Source organism: Dermacentor silvarum, chromosome 3, assembly GCF_013339745.2.
Source record: "Dermacentor silvarum isolate Dsil-2018 chromosome 3, BIME_Dsil_1.4, whole genome shotgun sequence".
Taxonomy (NCBI): domain Eukaryota; kingdom Metazoa; phylum Arthropoda; class Arachnida; order Ixodida; family Ixodidae; genus Dermacentor; species Dermacentor silvarum.
This window is the reverse complement of record NC_051156.1, coordinates 90,967,058-90,981,335: the sequence shown is the minus strand read 5'-3', so window position 1 is coordinate 90,981,335 and position 14,278 is coordinate 90,967,058. Positions and strand designations below refer to the sequence as shown.

Below are 14,278 nucleotides of genomic sequence, written 5' to 3'. Positions count from 1 at the left end.
GAGCACGGAGGCAAGCGCGGCAACTCCTGCAATGCTATTGCGGAGGGTCACGCCTAATTATGGCCTCCAGAGCGCATTGTTGCGTCCCCCATGGCTTCTCAGATGGCATTGTGACCCCCTCTACGGAAACGTCGTTCATGTCACCTATCTAGTCTCCAGCACCCCTGCCGTGAGCTCTCAACCACCCTATGACGCGGCGTGGAACACAGCAGCAGTGTAAAAGTCGAAGAAAGCGGCGAACAAACCTACGCTTAATAACCGCGTCGAAATTGACTGATATTTTTCGACGAAAAAACAAATAAATGTTGCAAAATATGCACTCTCGAGTGACTTACGACATGTTTCTTCGTCTTACTGATCTTCTGCAAGAATGTATCACAAGCTTAGTCTTTTTGTAAGAGGTCAGATGAAGTAATTTCAAATGGTTCTAGGTTGAGCAAAGCAGTTCTACGACGAACTGTGAGGGGTAGCAGTTCTACGAAACGCAATATTCTCCTCCACCTGATAATAACAAGTAGCTAGAAGGAACTCCTATGGATGCATCACAAGGATAGCTTCTCAAATATGTTTTCCTCGTCCGTAGACCAAGCCCAAGACCAGTATCGTTCCGCTGTGGTCGACCTATTATGAAACCAACCAGAAGGCTGAAAGGTTGTAGAGCGGGGCCGAGTGAATCGATAACTCTCAGTGCACAGACCCAGCATATGAAATATCACTTCTGCGGAAATCCGGCAGGTATCGGAAGTTCGGATTGCCAGTGATAGATATCTTATAATAATTCATGCCGCCAATACCATAAGTATATAGGCATAAAATATGCAGAGAAGCGTTCTAACAGTTTTATTGTGAGGCCTTCATTGCTATGAGAAATATTCCCTTAGTCCACCTCCATTAAAGTCACTGTTGTTGTTTATTTGTTTTGTCCCTGTTATGCTCTCAAAGAACTTAGCCACTTTCTACACCTAATGTCAAAGAATAAATTCAAGCACAGTTTCGTTGGATCCCACATCTCTCTGTCTGATGCTGTCCCTGACTAGATATTGTTTCTGAATGAACGCCAGCCCTTCTGTGCGGAAGTTATCTTACTCATTTACGGCGTTTTTGCAGTTTGTACACAAAATTCTGCTTATTCCTGGATCAAATCTCGTTCCCTGTATAAGCTATACCCACCTTCTGTGCTGTGCTAACCTATTTGTAATTTTTCAACTAATTTGCTAATTAGTTTTTAAAACTTTTACTGCCATTAAGAGTGCCTGTCTTTAAGTCCATCTATGGTCCACGATTGGCAAGCTTGGTTATAAGCCTTTTTCCCGCACGAATTGCTGCCATAGTGAGTAACACCGACCGCTTCCGCCGCTTCTGTGCAGGATGAGCTTGTAGTGGCATGCATATACCACTAATGCAGTGACCGACCTGTGGGAGAAAAAAAAAGTTAAGTGCTATGTAGAAAAACAACACAAGCTTTCAAATACGGTCCCCCCCCCCCCCCCCCCCCCATGCGCAGCCCATAAGGCGCCACACGAAATATGTGACACGTGTTGCACTCGAACTTTCACATTTATAATACCAGTACGTCTACCTGTCAAACTACCATGCGAAAAACATTGCTCATAGTACGTGACCAGCAACCACCAGGACCTGATGCGGAGAACTTATCGCGTACATTCTCAATGCTCGCACGGGGTACTTGAGCTTGTATAGCGTGGGCATGGGTCCTCACCATCTAATGGCAGTGAGCGCATCTGTGGCAGCCTAATCGAACAGTATATCAAAACACAAAAACTAGTACATATGATGTGCCTTCACGGGTATACGTCCGAAGTATACATACATTTTAATTGAAACCGAAAATGATATAGAGCATGTCGCTTGATTATCATCATTTTCTTATATTTATACTAAACAGTCCTTCAGAAATTAGGTCTAACAATTCCGCTTCTAACAATTCTTCCCTCCACAGACATCAAATTGATACTTCGTCACCGTGGCATCCATCACTGCGTCGACGTTTCAAAGCGTGCATTTGCGAGAACAAGTTTGCTCTTCGGCATAGCTTGTGAATGGTCTTGTGCATACGTGAACATAGACATCGCATGATATCAACGTTGGGACCTGAGCGGCGCATAAACGTTGCAGGAGATTACGCGCTGAATTCGTGAAAATAAAGTCAATTGTACGTATCACATTTAGTTGCGTGCGTTCAATTAACTGTTTCACGAATGCTCCGCATCACATAAATTCGAAGATGCGCGTCTAATCTGCATAAACCTTAATTTTATCTGGTGACTCGGTTTCGAAATCGATCACATCAGTTTTGAGGAACACATAAATCGATGGCATGGAGATTTTGAAGAATTTAGCGCTATAGCGCAGGTTAAAAAATTTATTAAGCGTGTTTGGCCTCTAGTCGCATAATTGCGCTATTTTTTTATTCTAACATTAGTCCTCACAGAATTACCGCCTATGGATGGATGGATGGATGAATAACTTTATTAGTGTCCTTTAGGGCGCGTGCTAGCGCGCAGCGGGCCGCTCCCACGTCGGGACAGAAAGGCCGAGCCTCACCGCCGCGTCGCGGGCCCGTTGGACAGCCCATAACTGTTCTTCGAGGTTGGGGCTGCGTAGAACCGCATCCCAACGTGAAGAACTGTTGCTTTCATCGCCGCGTAACGCGGGACACCGCCAGAGCATGTGAGGTAAGCTCGCTAAGTCATTGCATAGTGCACATGTGTTTGTTGTCTGAATTTCGTGGTACATTTTGTGAAGAAGTAGGGGGTTTGGGTATGCCCCCGTCTGTAGAAGCCTTAGTGTTAAAGCCTGAGGTCTATTGAGTTTACAATGCGGGAGGGGGTAGATCCTACGAGCCAAGTAAAAATGCTTAGTAATTTCGTTGTACGAGAGAGGAGAGTCCCGATAGTCAGTACCCCCAACGTCATGCTGCCCGGTGGTACTCGTAGCTACGCGGTTGATAATTCCTCGCGCAGCATTGTGTGCCGACTCATTGAGGTTGGGCGGGGCACCCTCGATCTGTCCCATGTGGGCTGGAAACCAGATCACTGTGTGTGGCTTGATCTGCTTGCTTCCTAGTATCCCTAGGGCCAGCTCGGATATGGTTCCTTTGGCAAATGCCCGAACGGCTGATCTCGAGTCACTGTAGATTGATGTCCTCTTGTCGTCCAATAAGGCCATCGCTATTGCAGCCTGCTCTGCGGTCTCAGAGGACGTCGTCCGAATCGAGATTGCGTTCGTTACTTTACTTTCATGGTCTACGCTAACCGCAGCGAAGGCCTGTCCGTCGGCGTAGCGAGCTGCGTCTACAAAACTGTTCTCCGAAGCCCGTTCCCGAGCCTTTTCCAGGAGGGCCTTCGCGCGCGCCCGACGTCTTCCCACGTTGTGTTCCGGATGGACGTTTCGTGGGATCGGGGCGACAGTGATGCGGTCCCGCTGCTCTCGAGGGATGCTGCAGAACTTTGTTTTGACTACTGTGGGGGGAACGCCCAGCTCCTGCAGGATGTGTCTTCCAGCTTGTGTGGTAGATAGCCTGACGAACTGGGCCCTCTCCTGCGCTTCCGCCAATTCCTCGAGCGTGTTATGCATACCGAGTTGAAGTAAGCTTTCCGTGTGTGTGTATATGGGGAGGCCGAGGGCTCTCTTGATTGCCTTCCTGATTAATGCGTTCAGCTTATCCCGCTCCGATCTTTGCCAGTTGTGCATGGCCGCGACGCCTATGGACATATTTAATTCCGAGACCGTACGACTGCTGGCCGTGGAAAATTACGGAGCGGCCGGCAGACAACCTAACTCGCGTGATTATCCAAATGCTCCGATCACGCGTACAGCTCAGCCAGTAATTCGCCCGCTCATGCAATAATATGCCTAGCCACCTGCTATTTTAATGCACTCGTTCTATAACAGTGGCCCTTCACGGCACAACAACTAGCAGGAGTGTTCAGACCAGTGCGCCCACATACGTAACATACGCTCTCAAAGGGAAATGGCAAAAAAAAAAGCCAGCGTCGTAGTAATTTTGTTATAGCTGGTGAAAAAGACTCGTAGTGCGAAAAATAAAGTAGAGGTATTGACCTGGTGCTCGCCAGTGAATTCACTTGAGGCCTGAAAAAAAAGCGCAGTTATACGATGTTATACATTCACAGTAGCACATAGAAAATTTGTAGTTACGAAGGTAGTGAGATCAATTAGCGCTTTTCCAGTTAAGACTAGTAGATAAAATCTAACATCGACCTTGAAGTTAAGCACATAGAAAGGTAGGCAAATCAAGGAATATGAAACTTCACCGCTAAAACATAGACCTGTGTCTGACCTCCTGTGTCCTGTGTTTGACCTTCCTTGTGTGCCTTGTCTCTTGTTTGCACTTTAAAAAGTTTAGCAATTAAAACATAGATGTTTGCATTTCTCAACATCGCCGCACGAACAAGCTGCAGGTGTCACTAACAAGTAAAAATCGACACATACCTGTCACGACCGCATAGCTATGAAAAGTACATGTTTCCATTACACCTCAGTAATCTCAATGGCCTTCTTTTTCCTCATCAATCTCCTTGGGCAAGATCTGTTCCTCAATACTTAGATAATTTTGTACAAATCACGCTAGATATTGTAGTTAGGCTAGAAATAAATATATTTGATGAAAACACCTCGTGCTTCGACCCTATTCCCTTTTTTTTCATGTTTAGCAATGCCTTTTCTAAGATTCCCACGGTTTTATAGTTTTTTGGCGCAGACGTCCGCTATGTTAGCGTAAGGCAGTTAGTGCAGCAGGACATGAAGGCGCTATAGGCACGTTTTCCATCTCCTGTCCATGTGCTCATCTCCTGGCCGCTCCATCACCTGAAGCGTGGGAAGCAATACTCTGGTAATCGAGCCTGGAGGATCAACTTCGGGCCATCGAAAGAACTGAGGAGGCTGCTGTAAGACATCGCCTGATAGCCACCCTCCTTATGCCAATTTGACTAAATAAAGTTGTCTCCTCCTCCTCCACCTCCTGGTGTCCTTATAGAACAGAATGTGTTGCCAAGTTTACATGCGGGCAAAATAGTGGATATGTCAGTTCTCATACGCGGGAAAGGTTTAAAGTTTATCGTTAATTAGTGATTTGGAGGACAATTTCGAAGTGCTTATTTTCTCTATTTTGTGTCATTATACGAAGCGCGTATAATGTTTCTCCTGTGTCCTACAAAAAAATAACAGCAATTCCGGGAGTATATATTTGAACGGACATGTTGCCTATGAGATCTCTAGGCAGAGTTTAAAATGCGGAAGGTAAATACCGACTTTGTAGAAAATTAATAATACGGGATATTGTAAGCGTTGTACACATGTTTTTATACGCACGTAGAATATTTGGCCTCTGTACTGGTTGACCAGAATGTGACGGCGACATTTACGTGTCACGTAGTAGTGACGGTGAAGACAACAGTCGCAAAACTGTGAATGACGGAACGGACTTTTGAATGGGCGAACCTGTGCCCGCAAAAGCAAGTTCCACTCGAAGCACAACGATAGCGGCGAACACATTCGGCGATCGTCGAAATTTGATCAGCGGCGAAACGCGTCGACTTTTATACAAGAGTCATTGAAGGTTCCAGAGTAATCCCCTGTGCCCACGTGTCTTCCAGAAAGTACTAGACAATTCGCGTCGCTTACACAATAAGATTACATAAGCGTCGGTGACAACAGACAACGGATAGAAGCGTCGATAACGTTCGAGAAACTTCCGATATATGCAGGCGCGTCCTGAGCCTAGTAATAAAGTTCAACATTTGTTAGCCGATGAAAAGCGGTCACCGGTGAAAGATAAACAAGTACACGGGTCAATAAACAGACTGAAGTGAGGGTATGTTATGGAAGGTGTGTGGATGAAATTGTGTTAACTGCGTTAGTTACGGGCATTAAAGATTACTTGCACAGGCGCTCAAAACAAGCAGCTTGGCGCAAAATTGACGTGTGATTTTGCAAGGTCGCGCTAGTCTTTGTGTAAGAGCCTCTTGTTCTGCAAATTTCCAAAAAAGAAAGAAAAGATACAAAAAAAAAGAAAGGAAGCAGCCATAAATGTGTTATTTGCCTTAAAACACCATCTCACGTGATATGGTACTCCATCAGTGACAAATGGTTATGAGGCACGTCTAGGCTAAGATAGTTATTTTCAGAAAAAAAATTACGTTAGTCTGACGTCAACTTCTTAGGCTTCAAACGTTAGCAGCCATGTCGAGATGAAGGTCTGCGAATGTAGGGCTCTTGTTTCCATTTTTTCCTTGTTTGCGATCTATATACTTTATATGACTACAACGTACGCTGCCGCAATGAGTGCAACAAATGAAAAGCTGATCGTACATGCTAGGTCGAAAAAAAATGGCTACTTCGTCACATATATGTCGCGAAATTTGCTTCCGCCAGTAAAGAACCTCATAAAATGTTCATGATGGTCTTTTTTTTTCTGCATGAGATAGAAGAATATTACCCACAGTGCAAGGCGTCCAGTCCTGCTCCGTTTGAAATATTATTGGAGATCTGCCAAGGAAGTGAACATCATCGGAGAGAAGCCGGCATGGAAAAGTGCACTGTCTGGCATGAAACCTCTGCAACAGAGAAATCGTGAGCAACATTGAAAAGAAAAAAAAAACATACGCCTCTACGAAAGCTATGATATTCAACTTAGCTTGATTGAATAACGTTGACTGAATAATAATGTGCGTAATAACCTGGGCCCGTATTCACAAAAAGCTCTCACGCATAGAATTCTCTGTAAAAGCACTTTTCAGCCAGTCCTGACTCTGCATATACCTTTACCGAAGGCGGAAACCCAAAGGCAAGACCATTTATGAACGACGAGCTTGGTGAATGTGGCCCCTCAGTATGCTTACAGAATGACAATGCTTCCACTTGACTCATTTTGTTATTGGATATGAAATGCACATTTCTTTGTTTGTAAACCACATAGGTAGTGGCCTGAAAGAGACCGTAAAGACAAATGATAAATATCATTATTAAAGTGAGAAATGATTCTTTCCAAACATCGTATTCAAGAATTTTGTGGTAATAGCTTCGTTATCATCAGAGAAAATGTAAGTGAAAGTTCTTTTTTTTGTATTACGTGCCGAAAGCCCAGCGCAGTTTTGTCACTGTCCTGTAACGAAATTCCAAGTATTTTTTCCTATTTTTGCTGTTGTAGCTCATAACATTTTGCGATACTTGCTAACTTTAGTATTTGGCTTTTTCGCAAATTAACTTTATTTCATCTTCACCTGTAAAAAATTACGCATGCTCGAGTAGACACTATCAAAATCTATGACCACACGGCTTGCATTTGCGGGCAAGCATTCCACCGATCCTTCGTTGCTTCCTTTTTTTTCTCGCCTAATTACCAAGCTTCTTCTCACAGTAAGAGTGACATTTCTTGGCTAAATTGTATAAGGGTAATTTTTCAGTACAAATCAAATTAGGTTTCTTTTTAGTGTCTCTTTAAATGCCTCAGGCACCTGTTCGTGCGTATATTATCGCGCTATACCTTGCAAATATCTTTCTCGCCTACGTGTCTTGAATGACATCCTTTTAACAAAAATAATTCACCTCAAAAGGCGTAACTGAAGCAGTGAACAAAGCTGACTTCTAGTAATCGGGATAGTAATCAGACTAAGAACTGCAATGTAACAAAGGCTGCAATGTCATCAGTACATACGAGAGCCTAGAGAGATACTTTCAGCACTTTTTTCATCAACACTCCCTTCTGTGTTTTCTCCTTTACCCAAGTATGGAGTAGCAGGCCCGAGACACGCCTCTCTGGCCGACTTTGCCGCTTTTCATCGCGCTAAATATTCTCTCTGTCTCTCTCTCTCTCTGTCAAGCCGCTGTGGCAAGAATGACAAATTGGGAGCCTTAGGCAAGTCGGGCAGGTCGGGTGGTTGGTCAGTCTCCACTTCTTGAGAGAAAATGAACGAAAACTTGGTTACGACCGCCGAGGCAGCCTATAGTAGCTAAGGTGTTGCGCTAAGATGTCCCGGCCGCGGTGGGTTGTATTGCGATGGGGGGGGGGGGGGGGGGAGAGGGGTGGGGGGGGGGAATTGGAGGAACCCTCGTCTTACATTTAAGAGAAGGTTAAACAACCTCAGCTGCTCTGAATTATTCCTCAGTCCCCTACTATGGCGTGCCTCATAATGAGATCTTGTTTTGGCTAGTAAAACCCCACAATTGGATAATTTTTCAACATGGTTCCAAGCGGTGCTCTTCGCGCACGAATGAAAAAACAAAAACAAGAAGCCCAGGTGATAATTATGAAGACCAGTCAAGAAGTATAACAACCAGGAATCTCGGTAAAAGCACCCAAGCTCGTGATGGAAAGCGGTGTTTTCTAGCCATGCCGCACGGCTGCTACGGATTCGTCATTTGCATGTGTGCTGCGCCGCTCGCATGTCCGCTCGGAGGTTGCAATGGGGCGGCTAGCCGTGCGTACGCTCCGGAGGTTATGCTTCTTTCGCCACGACAGAAATGTTTGCAGGTATGAGTGCGAGAACAATAGGCATCAAATGCGTCGAGCAGAACGCGGCGGCAACTGCAGCGGCCAGCGACTCTCAAACCTACCACGAACGGTGTGCTTTTCCCAGACCTCCAAGGCCGAGTCGCGCATTTCCCAATACCCCAAAAATAGAAGGAGTTAGAGAATGGCGTCAAAGGAGATTGCGTTGCGATGGCTGGAGGCCTGAGGTCGAGCTTGTGCCATGCCTTTTGTTTTTGTTTTGTTGTTGTTTTCTCCGTGGCTTCACAGCCATTTCATCTGTGTGTTCGCTCTCTTGGACACTCGCAACGGCTTAGTGGCTATTCGAGTTTGCGGCTGAGCAGATATCATAGGTTTGAAACCGGATGGCGCTTCTATATTCTAATTTGCAGTCTACCTAGAAATTGGAGGGGAATGCAAAAAGTGCTCTTGTAGCTTGCATTCGGGGCACGGTAATAAAGCCGAGGAACATTAAATTATTCCGAAGCCTACCAAACGGCGTTTTTTGTAATGAGCTGTCAATTGCTACCCATAATGGCAATTTATTTTTCAAGTCTCATCATTTTGGTTTTCCCAGCTGACGACATTTATACTGCAGAATATTACGGCCATGTTCTTGTTGACGTGTGCTTTTGAAACATTTTGACACAAAAAATCTTTATGGATTTTGACATATTTACCACATAATAGTATTCTAGCACACATACCGCATAGCGCAAGCTGTGTAACCTTCCGCTCTTCAAAAGGGAAACAGCAACGTGTTTCAAGATCAACTTTCTACTTTACACCTTAGGGAAAGAATTTTGTGCATCTTCGATACATCTCAGTATACCATTAGCTAAAAGCGGAGATATTATCCACCGCGAATGTCACCAATTCCACGTAAAACACCTCCCGCTCTTTATTTGAACTGATGACCGAAGTATATCACTCACAGGTATGAATGAAATCAATCGCTGGCAAAGCAATGGGCTTGTAGAGAAGAGCTGCACCTCAGGAAGCACAACTGAAAAAAAGCAGAGTACTTAGCACCCCTTATATCCCACATGGATGGTTCACAAATGAAGGCGCTCAGGAGCGTGTGCTACAACGCCTGTCGTGCAAACACATTGCCTCCCAAAGCAGCGGAAACAACGAAAGAAGCATCTACAGTACCCCCGATATATCACTTAACTGTTTAGAAAAGTGCTGACATTCAGGCCATCTTAAAATTGTGAATGCTGTTTACTAGCACACACCGATTCTGGGCAAATATACTGCACATACGAGAAATTGGAACAAATATTCCCTCTAACAGTGGGTCACACATATTCTTTAGCGACATGATACACCACCACCTGAAGTTACTGAGCTGCAGCTTTGCTTTTTGTCTGCGAGTTATAACCATGTAACGGAGCTACAACATCCCGTATCAAACGCACATGATCTAAACAGAACTACTTCATCGCAAATCTGAAAAAAAAAAAAACATTCGAAGGCACATTGTCGTGCTGCAGCTATCGTGTTGTTAGGCTGAACTTAATGTCGGCTCTCCTTGAGTCCGTTATGAGACCTGTATGTCTCGCAACTAGCGTACCATGTTGTCGTTGTTTACAGTTCTGACAAAATTTGGCCGAGGTATTTCGGCGTTTATTATTTCGAGGAATTCGGCGTTTATCGGCGGTTGTTCCTTCTTACTTCCCAACTATCCAAAACTCGAAGTTTATTCCTGTGTTTTGAATAGTCTCACGTTATCAAAGGGACACCAACCATACGAAAACGCACCCAGCATTCTGAAAGCAACTTTATTCAGGTGCAATATTTACAATGCGGGTGGGTCAACACAAGCACTATCTTACAGTGCGCATTGGACTTTATTGTAATAGATACAGGCGTAGTTAACGAGATTCATGTCACTGATGACAGCGTGCTCCTCTCTCTTAAATATTCTTAGCATGGAAGATGCCCATCCCACATTAGAGAGACGGGTAGAGACGGGTAAAGCTAGTAATACAAGCGGGTCCACATCGTTCCCAATCACGGAGTTTTGATAGCTTCGAGAATAATCCATCAGTTCAGGCATGTAGCCCCTGCGAAGCAGCAACTGCATAGATATGTATTCATATTGCGCGAAGAAACTCGGCAGTTCAGTCCCGACATTCGGATTACCGATTTCAACAATAAACCAAAAAGAGTCTCTTGTATAGTTTATTTGGTCGACAAGATTTCTTTCAACAGCCTTTCGACAAACGGTGTTTGTTAAGATAAAACGGAATCGTCTAGAAATTTACACCGATAGATTTCTTTCAACTCTCTTTCATTCAAAATAAACATACCGAAGCCTACTGATAATGAACCCAAGAGGAGCCGGTTATAGGTTAAACCTAACAACACAGCAGTTGCATCTTGTGGTGGTGCTTCCAGTTGATAACTGATCGAGCAGGAACCGGTTTTATTTTTACCGAAACATCACAATAGCTGTGGCACTGCATCCAGATTGCTGTTCCTGGTGTTTTATCACTGTTGAGATAGACGCGTTTTACGTCGATTACGTGCTTCTGGTGCTTGCCATTTTAGCATAGTTGCATGGCTGGGACAACAAAGGAAGTTGCAGTTCATAAAACATATGCCAATCGAGCAAATAAGTATAAATGATTTGCAATGTAGTTTCTGCAATGCAAAACCGATTTGGTGTAGTAACCAGCCGTGAGAGAATAATGAGTAAAGCGTCGGTGTAAGATTACCGGAAAAAATTGACATAGCATCAGTGAACACTTCTTTGATACAATATTTCAATTTCAGAAAGTATTAGGAAAATAACATCACAAAGCAGTAGTATAATACTCGTGAGAGCGTTTTACTTTTAGAAGCACCAGGCTAAGTTTTAAATGTGGTGGCTACTCCGAAACTAATTTTGTGCGCAGATAGTGCTTGACGCGATAGATATATAAAAATAAGAATTCAGATGAGCATCACATGTGGCCTGCTCGCGTTAGAAAAATGATGGCGCCAGCTTGGTGGTCAGTCAAGTACTCAGAGCTGCCGTGGGAAGCGTTCAAGGGGAAATTTGACCGGAAGGCCAGCATTGACGCAAAGTTAACCGTTCATGTTACAGCGAAGCTCTTAGTGCGACTAGAAACGGTCGAAAACAAAATGTGCCAATTTTCACAGTTCTCTGAAAAAGCTCAATATAACTCACAAAATTAATATTTTGAAGAAATGTGGAAAATGCTATAAATTACATCACGGTATATACATTTAGAAGTGTGTGTGCTTCTCATGGGATAAATAAAAGTGACTCGACCATCGTTTTAAGCCTGTTCAAAGGCGTTATAGGAAATTTTTACAAACTTTCCCGCTGCTCTGACGGGGCCAAAGAGCACTTTAATATTTATATATATAGGTGCCATGCTATATGGGTGACGTGTTATAAAAGTTTGAAGTTAATAGGTGCCATGTGGTGAAAACATTTACTGAATATTTGTTATCTCCCAAATTTCGTGCGGTATACAAGCGTGTAGTTGGTTTCCCTGGTCACCTTGGTCTCCTCTGTGAACAATGCAATTTGCTTTGTTCAGATATTGTTTAATTAGGAAGCATGTCGTCGGTGACGTACAATATATGTTTACTGCGTGTACGTTCTTTAGAACCTTCGTAAAAATGGTTCTTGAGGCGTTCGAGAGTGTCTTAGGGCCGTTATCCGCAATGTTACCCAAAGTGCTAAAAGAACCGTACATGACATCGAGTTCACATTCGGTGAAAATAGGGGATATGTTAGGTATAGTCTGCGGCGAAGCTTTAGTGGTCCTCGCTTGTTTAGAAATTTCGCAAGTAATTACTGAACGGTCGTTTGTTCTTCCTATGCTCATGCGTTAGACGTAGGGTTCAGCGTTCAGCCCAACACCATAGCCGCTAAGCCACCGCGGCGGGTCAAGAGTTCTTCGTGGTTCGCGTTACGTATCTCAACGTCCTGGGTGACCTAAGCGAGGGACTGTTACGGGCGAATGTTACGCCCAGTTCGGAGTGTATGTGTTGATAACAGTCTTTGTGATAAATTACCTATTCACGTAATTATGCGCACTATAATTAAGTGTATCCTGAATGGCGCAGAATTCAGCCCGTTGCCGTTGAACTCTAATGGCACCTATATCAAATGTAGTACAAATTCGATAACTTTCTGGCAAATCGGCTGGTGAAGTTAAGCGCGTGTGTCACTGTTGAGCCATTTGTGAAAACATTCCTTTAGCATGTGCTCTGGAGCGTCATAGTACGGGCTACGTTTCAAACGCGTGGGTCATTCGCGGACAGGTATTCTAAGAATACGGTTTAATTACGGGCGACATAATTCTATATTGCAGCTGCTATAAAAACACAGCTTCGCTGTAAATTAGGGTGTGGTTTTGAAACGTTGCTAAAGTCAGCCGTTTTCTTGATATTACTTCCATGAATACAATATTGGTGACTACATTTGTGCTCTTACCGCCAGTAATGAAGTACAGTAGCAGAAGCCATCGTGTACCAGCCATGGTTAAAGACCTCGGGCCGTACTGCGCATGTATATAGCTGCGGTAGATACGCAGCTGCGTTCGCTGTCAAGGTAAACAGCGACTAAATCTTCCCCGAAACAATGTTTTTTTTTGGATTGACATCACCATTTCTATTGTTGGCCATGTATTGTTCGAGCTTGGAAAACCCCAGCAACAAGGAAAGCAACAGGTGCACTTGACGTCCTTGCTTCAAGTTCTTTGCCAAACAAACAAAATCCTCGACTGGGATCCCTCTACTTTGCAGACGGCGTTTCTTCAGTTTTTTTTCGTCGGAGCATAATACACTTGAGACTTTTATGCAGTTGCATAAAGAGCCGTTTGTAAACCCAATTTGAATTTCCCTGTACACGGGGATCGATGTGAAACTTATCAGAAACGGCTCTTTGCGGAATGCCTTCCTTTTTACGGACTGTTGGATCGTCTGTGAGCAAAAATGATTCTTGACTCCCAGCGGGATTCGAACACACAACTTTCAGTTGCGATCAGGAGAGCTGACATTTGGGCGAGCTGGTATAGATGCACGGTGGAGAAAAAAAACTGTGCAACTTTTTACACAGACGGCGACAGAGTAGACACACGCCAGCGCTGTTGTCTGTCTCGTCCGGCTTCGTCCGTGTAAAATTTTACGCTGTTTTTCTCCAACGGGTTTCGGTTGTGAGCCAAGCGTTCTAATCAGTGCATCTCGGCAGTTCCGTTGTATGGAAAGAATAGTTGGGTTAGGTTATGCAGCTCGATGCATTTGTGGCAAGACAATTAGACTTGCAACATGGAGATGCTTCACGGATACCACTATTTGTCGCTCTCTCATTGGCTGAGCCGTTGCGCTATTGAGCAATAGTGTGGTATTTAAGGCACTGGAACGCCTCGTGCGACAATGAGCAAGCAGACACAGTGTGGCCCACAACGGTGGGCGGGTTTTACAGTGAATTTGACGGCTGCAGGTTTATGTCACTGTATTTTGCATAAAACGCATGAAATCGGAGTTCAAGTTGCATGGCAGTAACCCCAGTTGCTGCGTTCGAACAGAGTGCAAATGCTCTTGTAAGCGAAACAGTGCATGTCGTTACGCACAATGAGATAATTAAACTATGGTCAGTGTAAGAGGGCAGCAAAACACGTGAACGTATTGTCTCTTCACATTTTATAAACAACGCATTAGGCAACGATTACATTCGGGATCGCACACGCCATAACTTCAGGAGGTTTTTTTTTCTGTGGACCTATGGAACCAGTTGAAAGATTC

The 14,278-nt window shown here is 44.2% G+C and overlaps 1 protein-coding gene across 3 annotated transcripts; it reads right to left on the bottom strand.

The window, feature by feature from the left end:
• Positions 1-317: 317 nt before the first annotated feature.
• LOC119445577 (uncharacterized) lies at positions 318-13,095 on the bottom strand. 3 transcript variants are annotated; one of them, XM_049663423.1, is made up of 6 exons: positions 12,969-13,095; positions 9,445-9,515; positions 6,483-6,596; positions 4,084-4,113; positions 1,239-1,413; positions 318-621 (listed from the first exon to the last, which is right to left on the bottom strand). In XM_049663423.1, exons 1-5 carry the CDS (start codon positions 13,012-13,014, stop codon positions 1,270-1,272), a joined length of 405 nt encoding a protein of 134 aa, XP_049519380.1. In that variant the 5' UTR covers positions 13,015-13,095; the 3' UTR covers positions 318-621; positions 1,239-1,269. The 3 variants fall into 3 exon arrangements, with proteins under 3 accessions (XP_049519380.1, XP_037565775.1, XP_037565776.1); XM_037709847.2 differs by having other exon boundaries at positions 318-1,413; XM_037709848.2 differs by lacking the exon at positions 4,084-4,113 and having other exon boundaries at positions 318-1,413.
• Positions 13,096-14,278: the final 1,183 nt, after the last annotated feature.

What these genes read in the sequence shown, in the direction of transcription:
- LOC119445577 (XM_037709847.2), bottom strand. Translation starts at nt 13,014, where the DNA reads ATGGCTGGTACACGATGGCTTCTGCTACTGTACTTCATTACTGGCG. An exon ending in ACTGTACTTCATTACTGGCG is followed by an intron (nt 9,516 to 12,968) that starts GTAAGAGCACAA and finishes GCTTTTTTTCAG; the next exon opens with TTGTGCTTCCTGAGGTGCAG. An exon ending in AGGACTGGACGCCTTGCACT is followed by an intron (nt 4,114 to 6,482) that starts GTGGGTAATATT and finishes CTTTTTTTTCAG; the next exon opens with GCCTCAAGTGAATTCACTGG.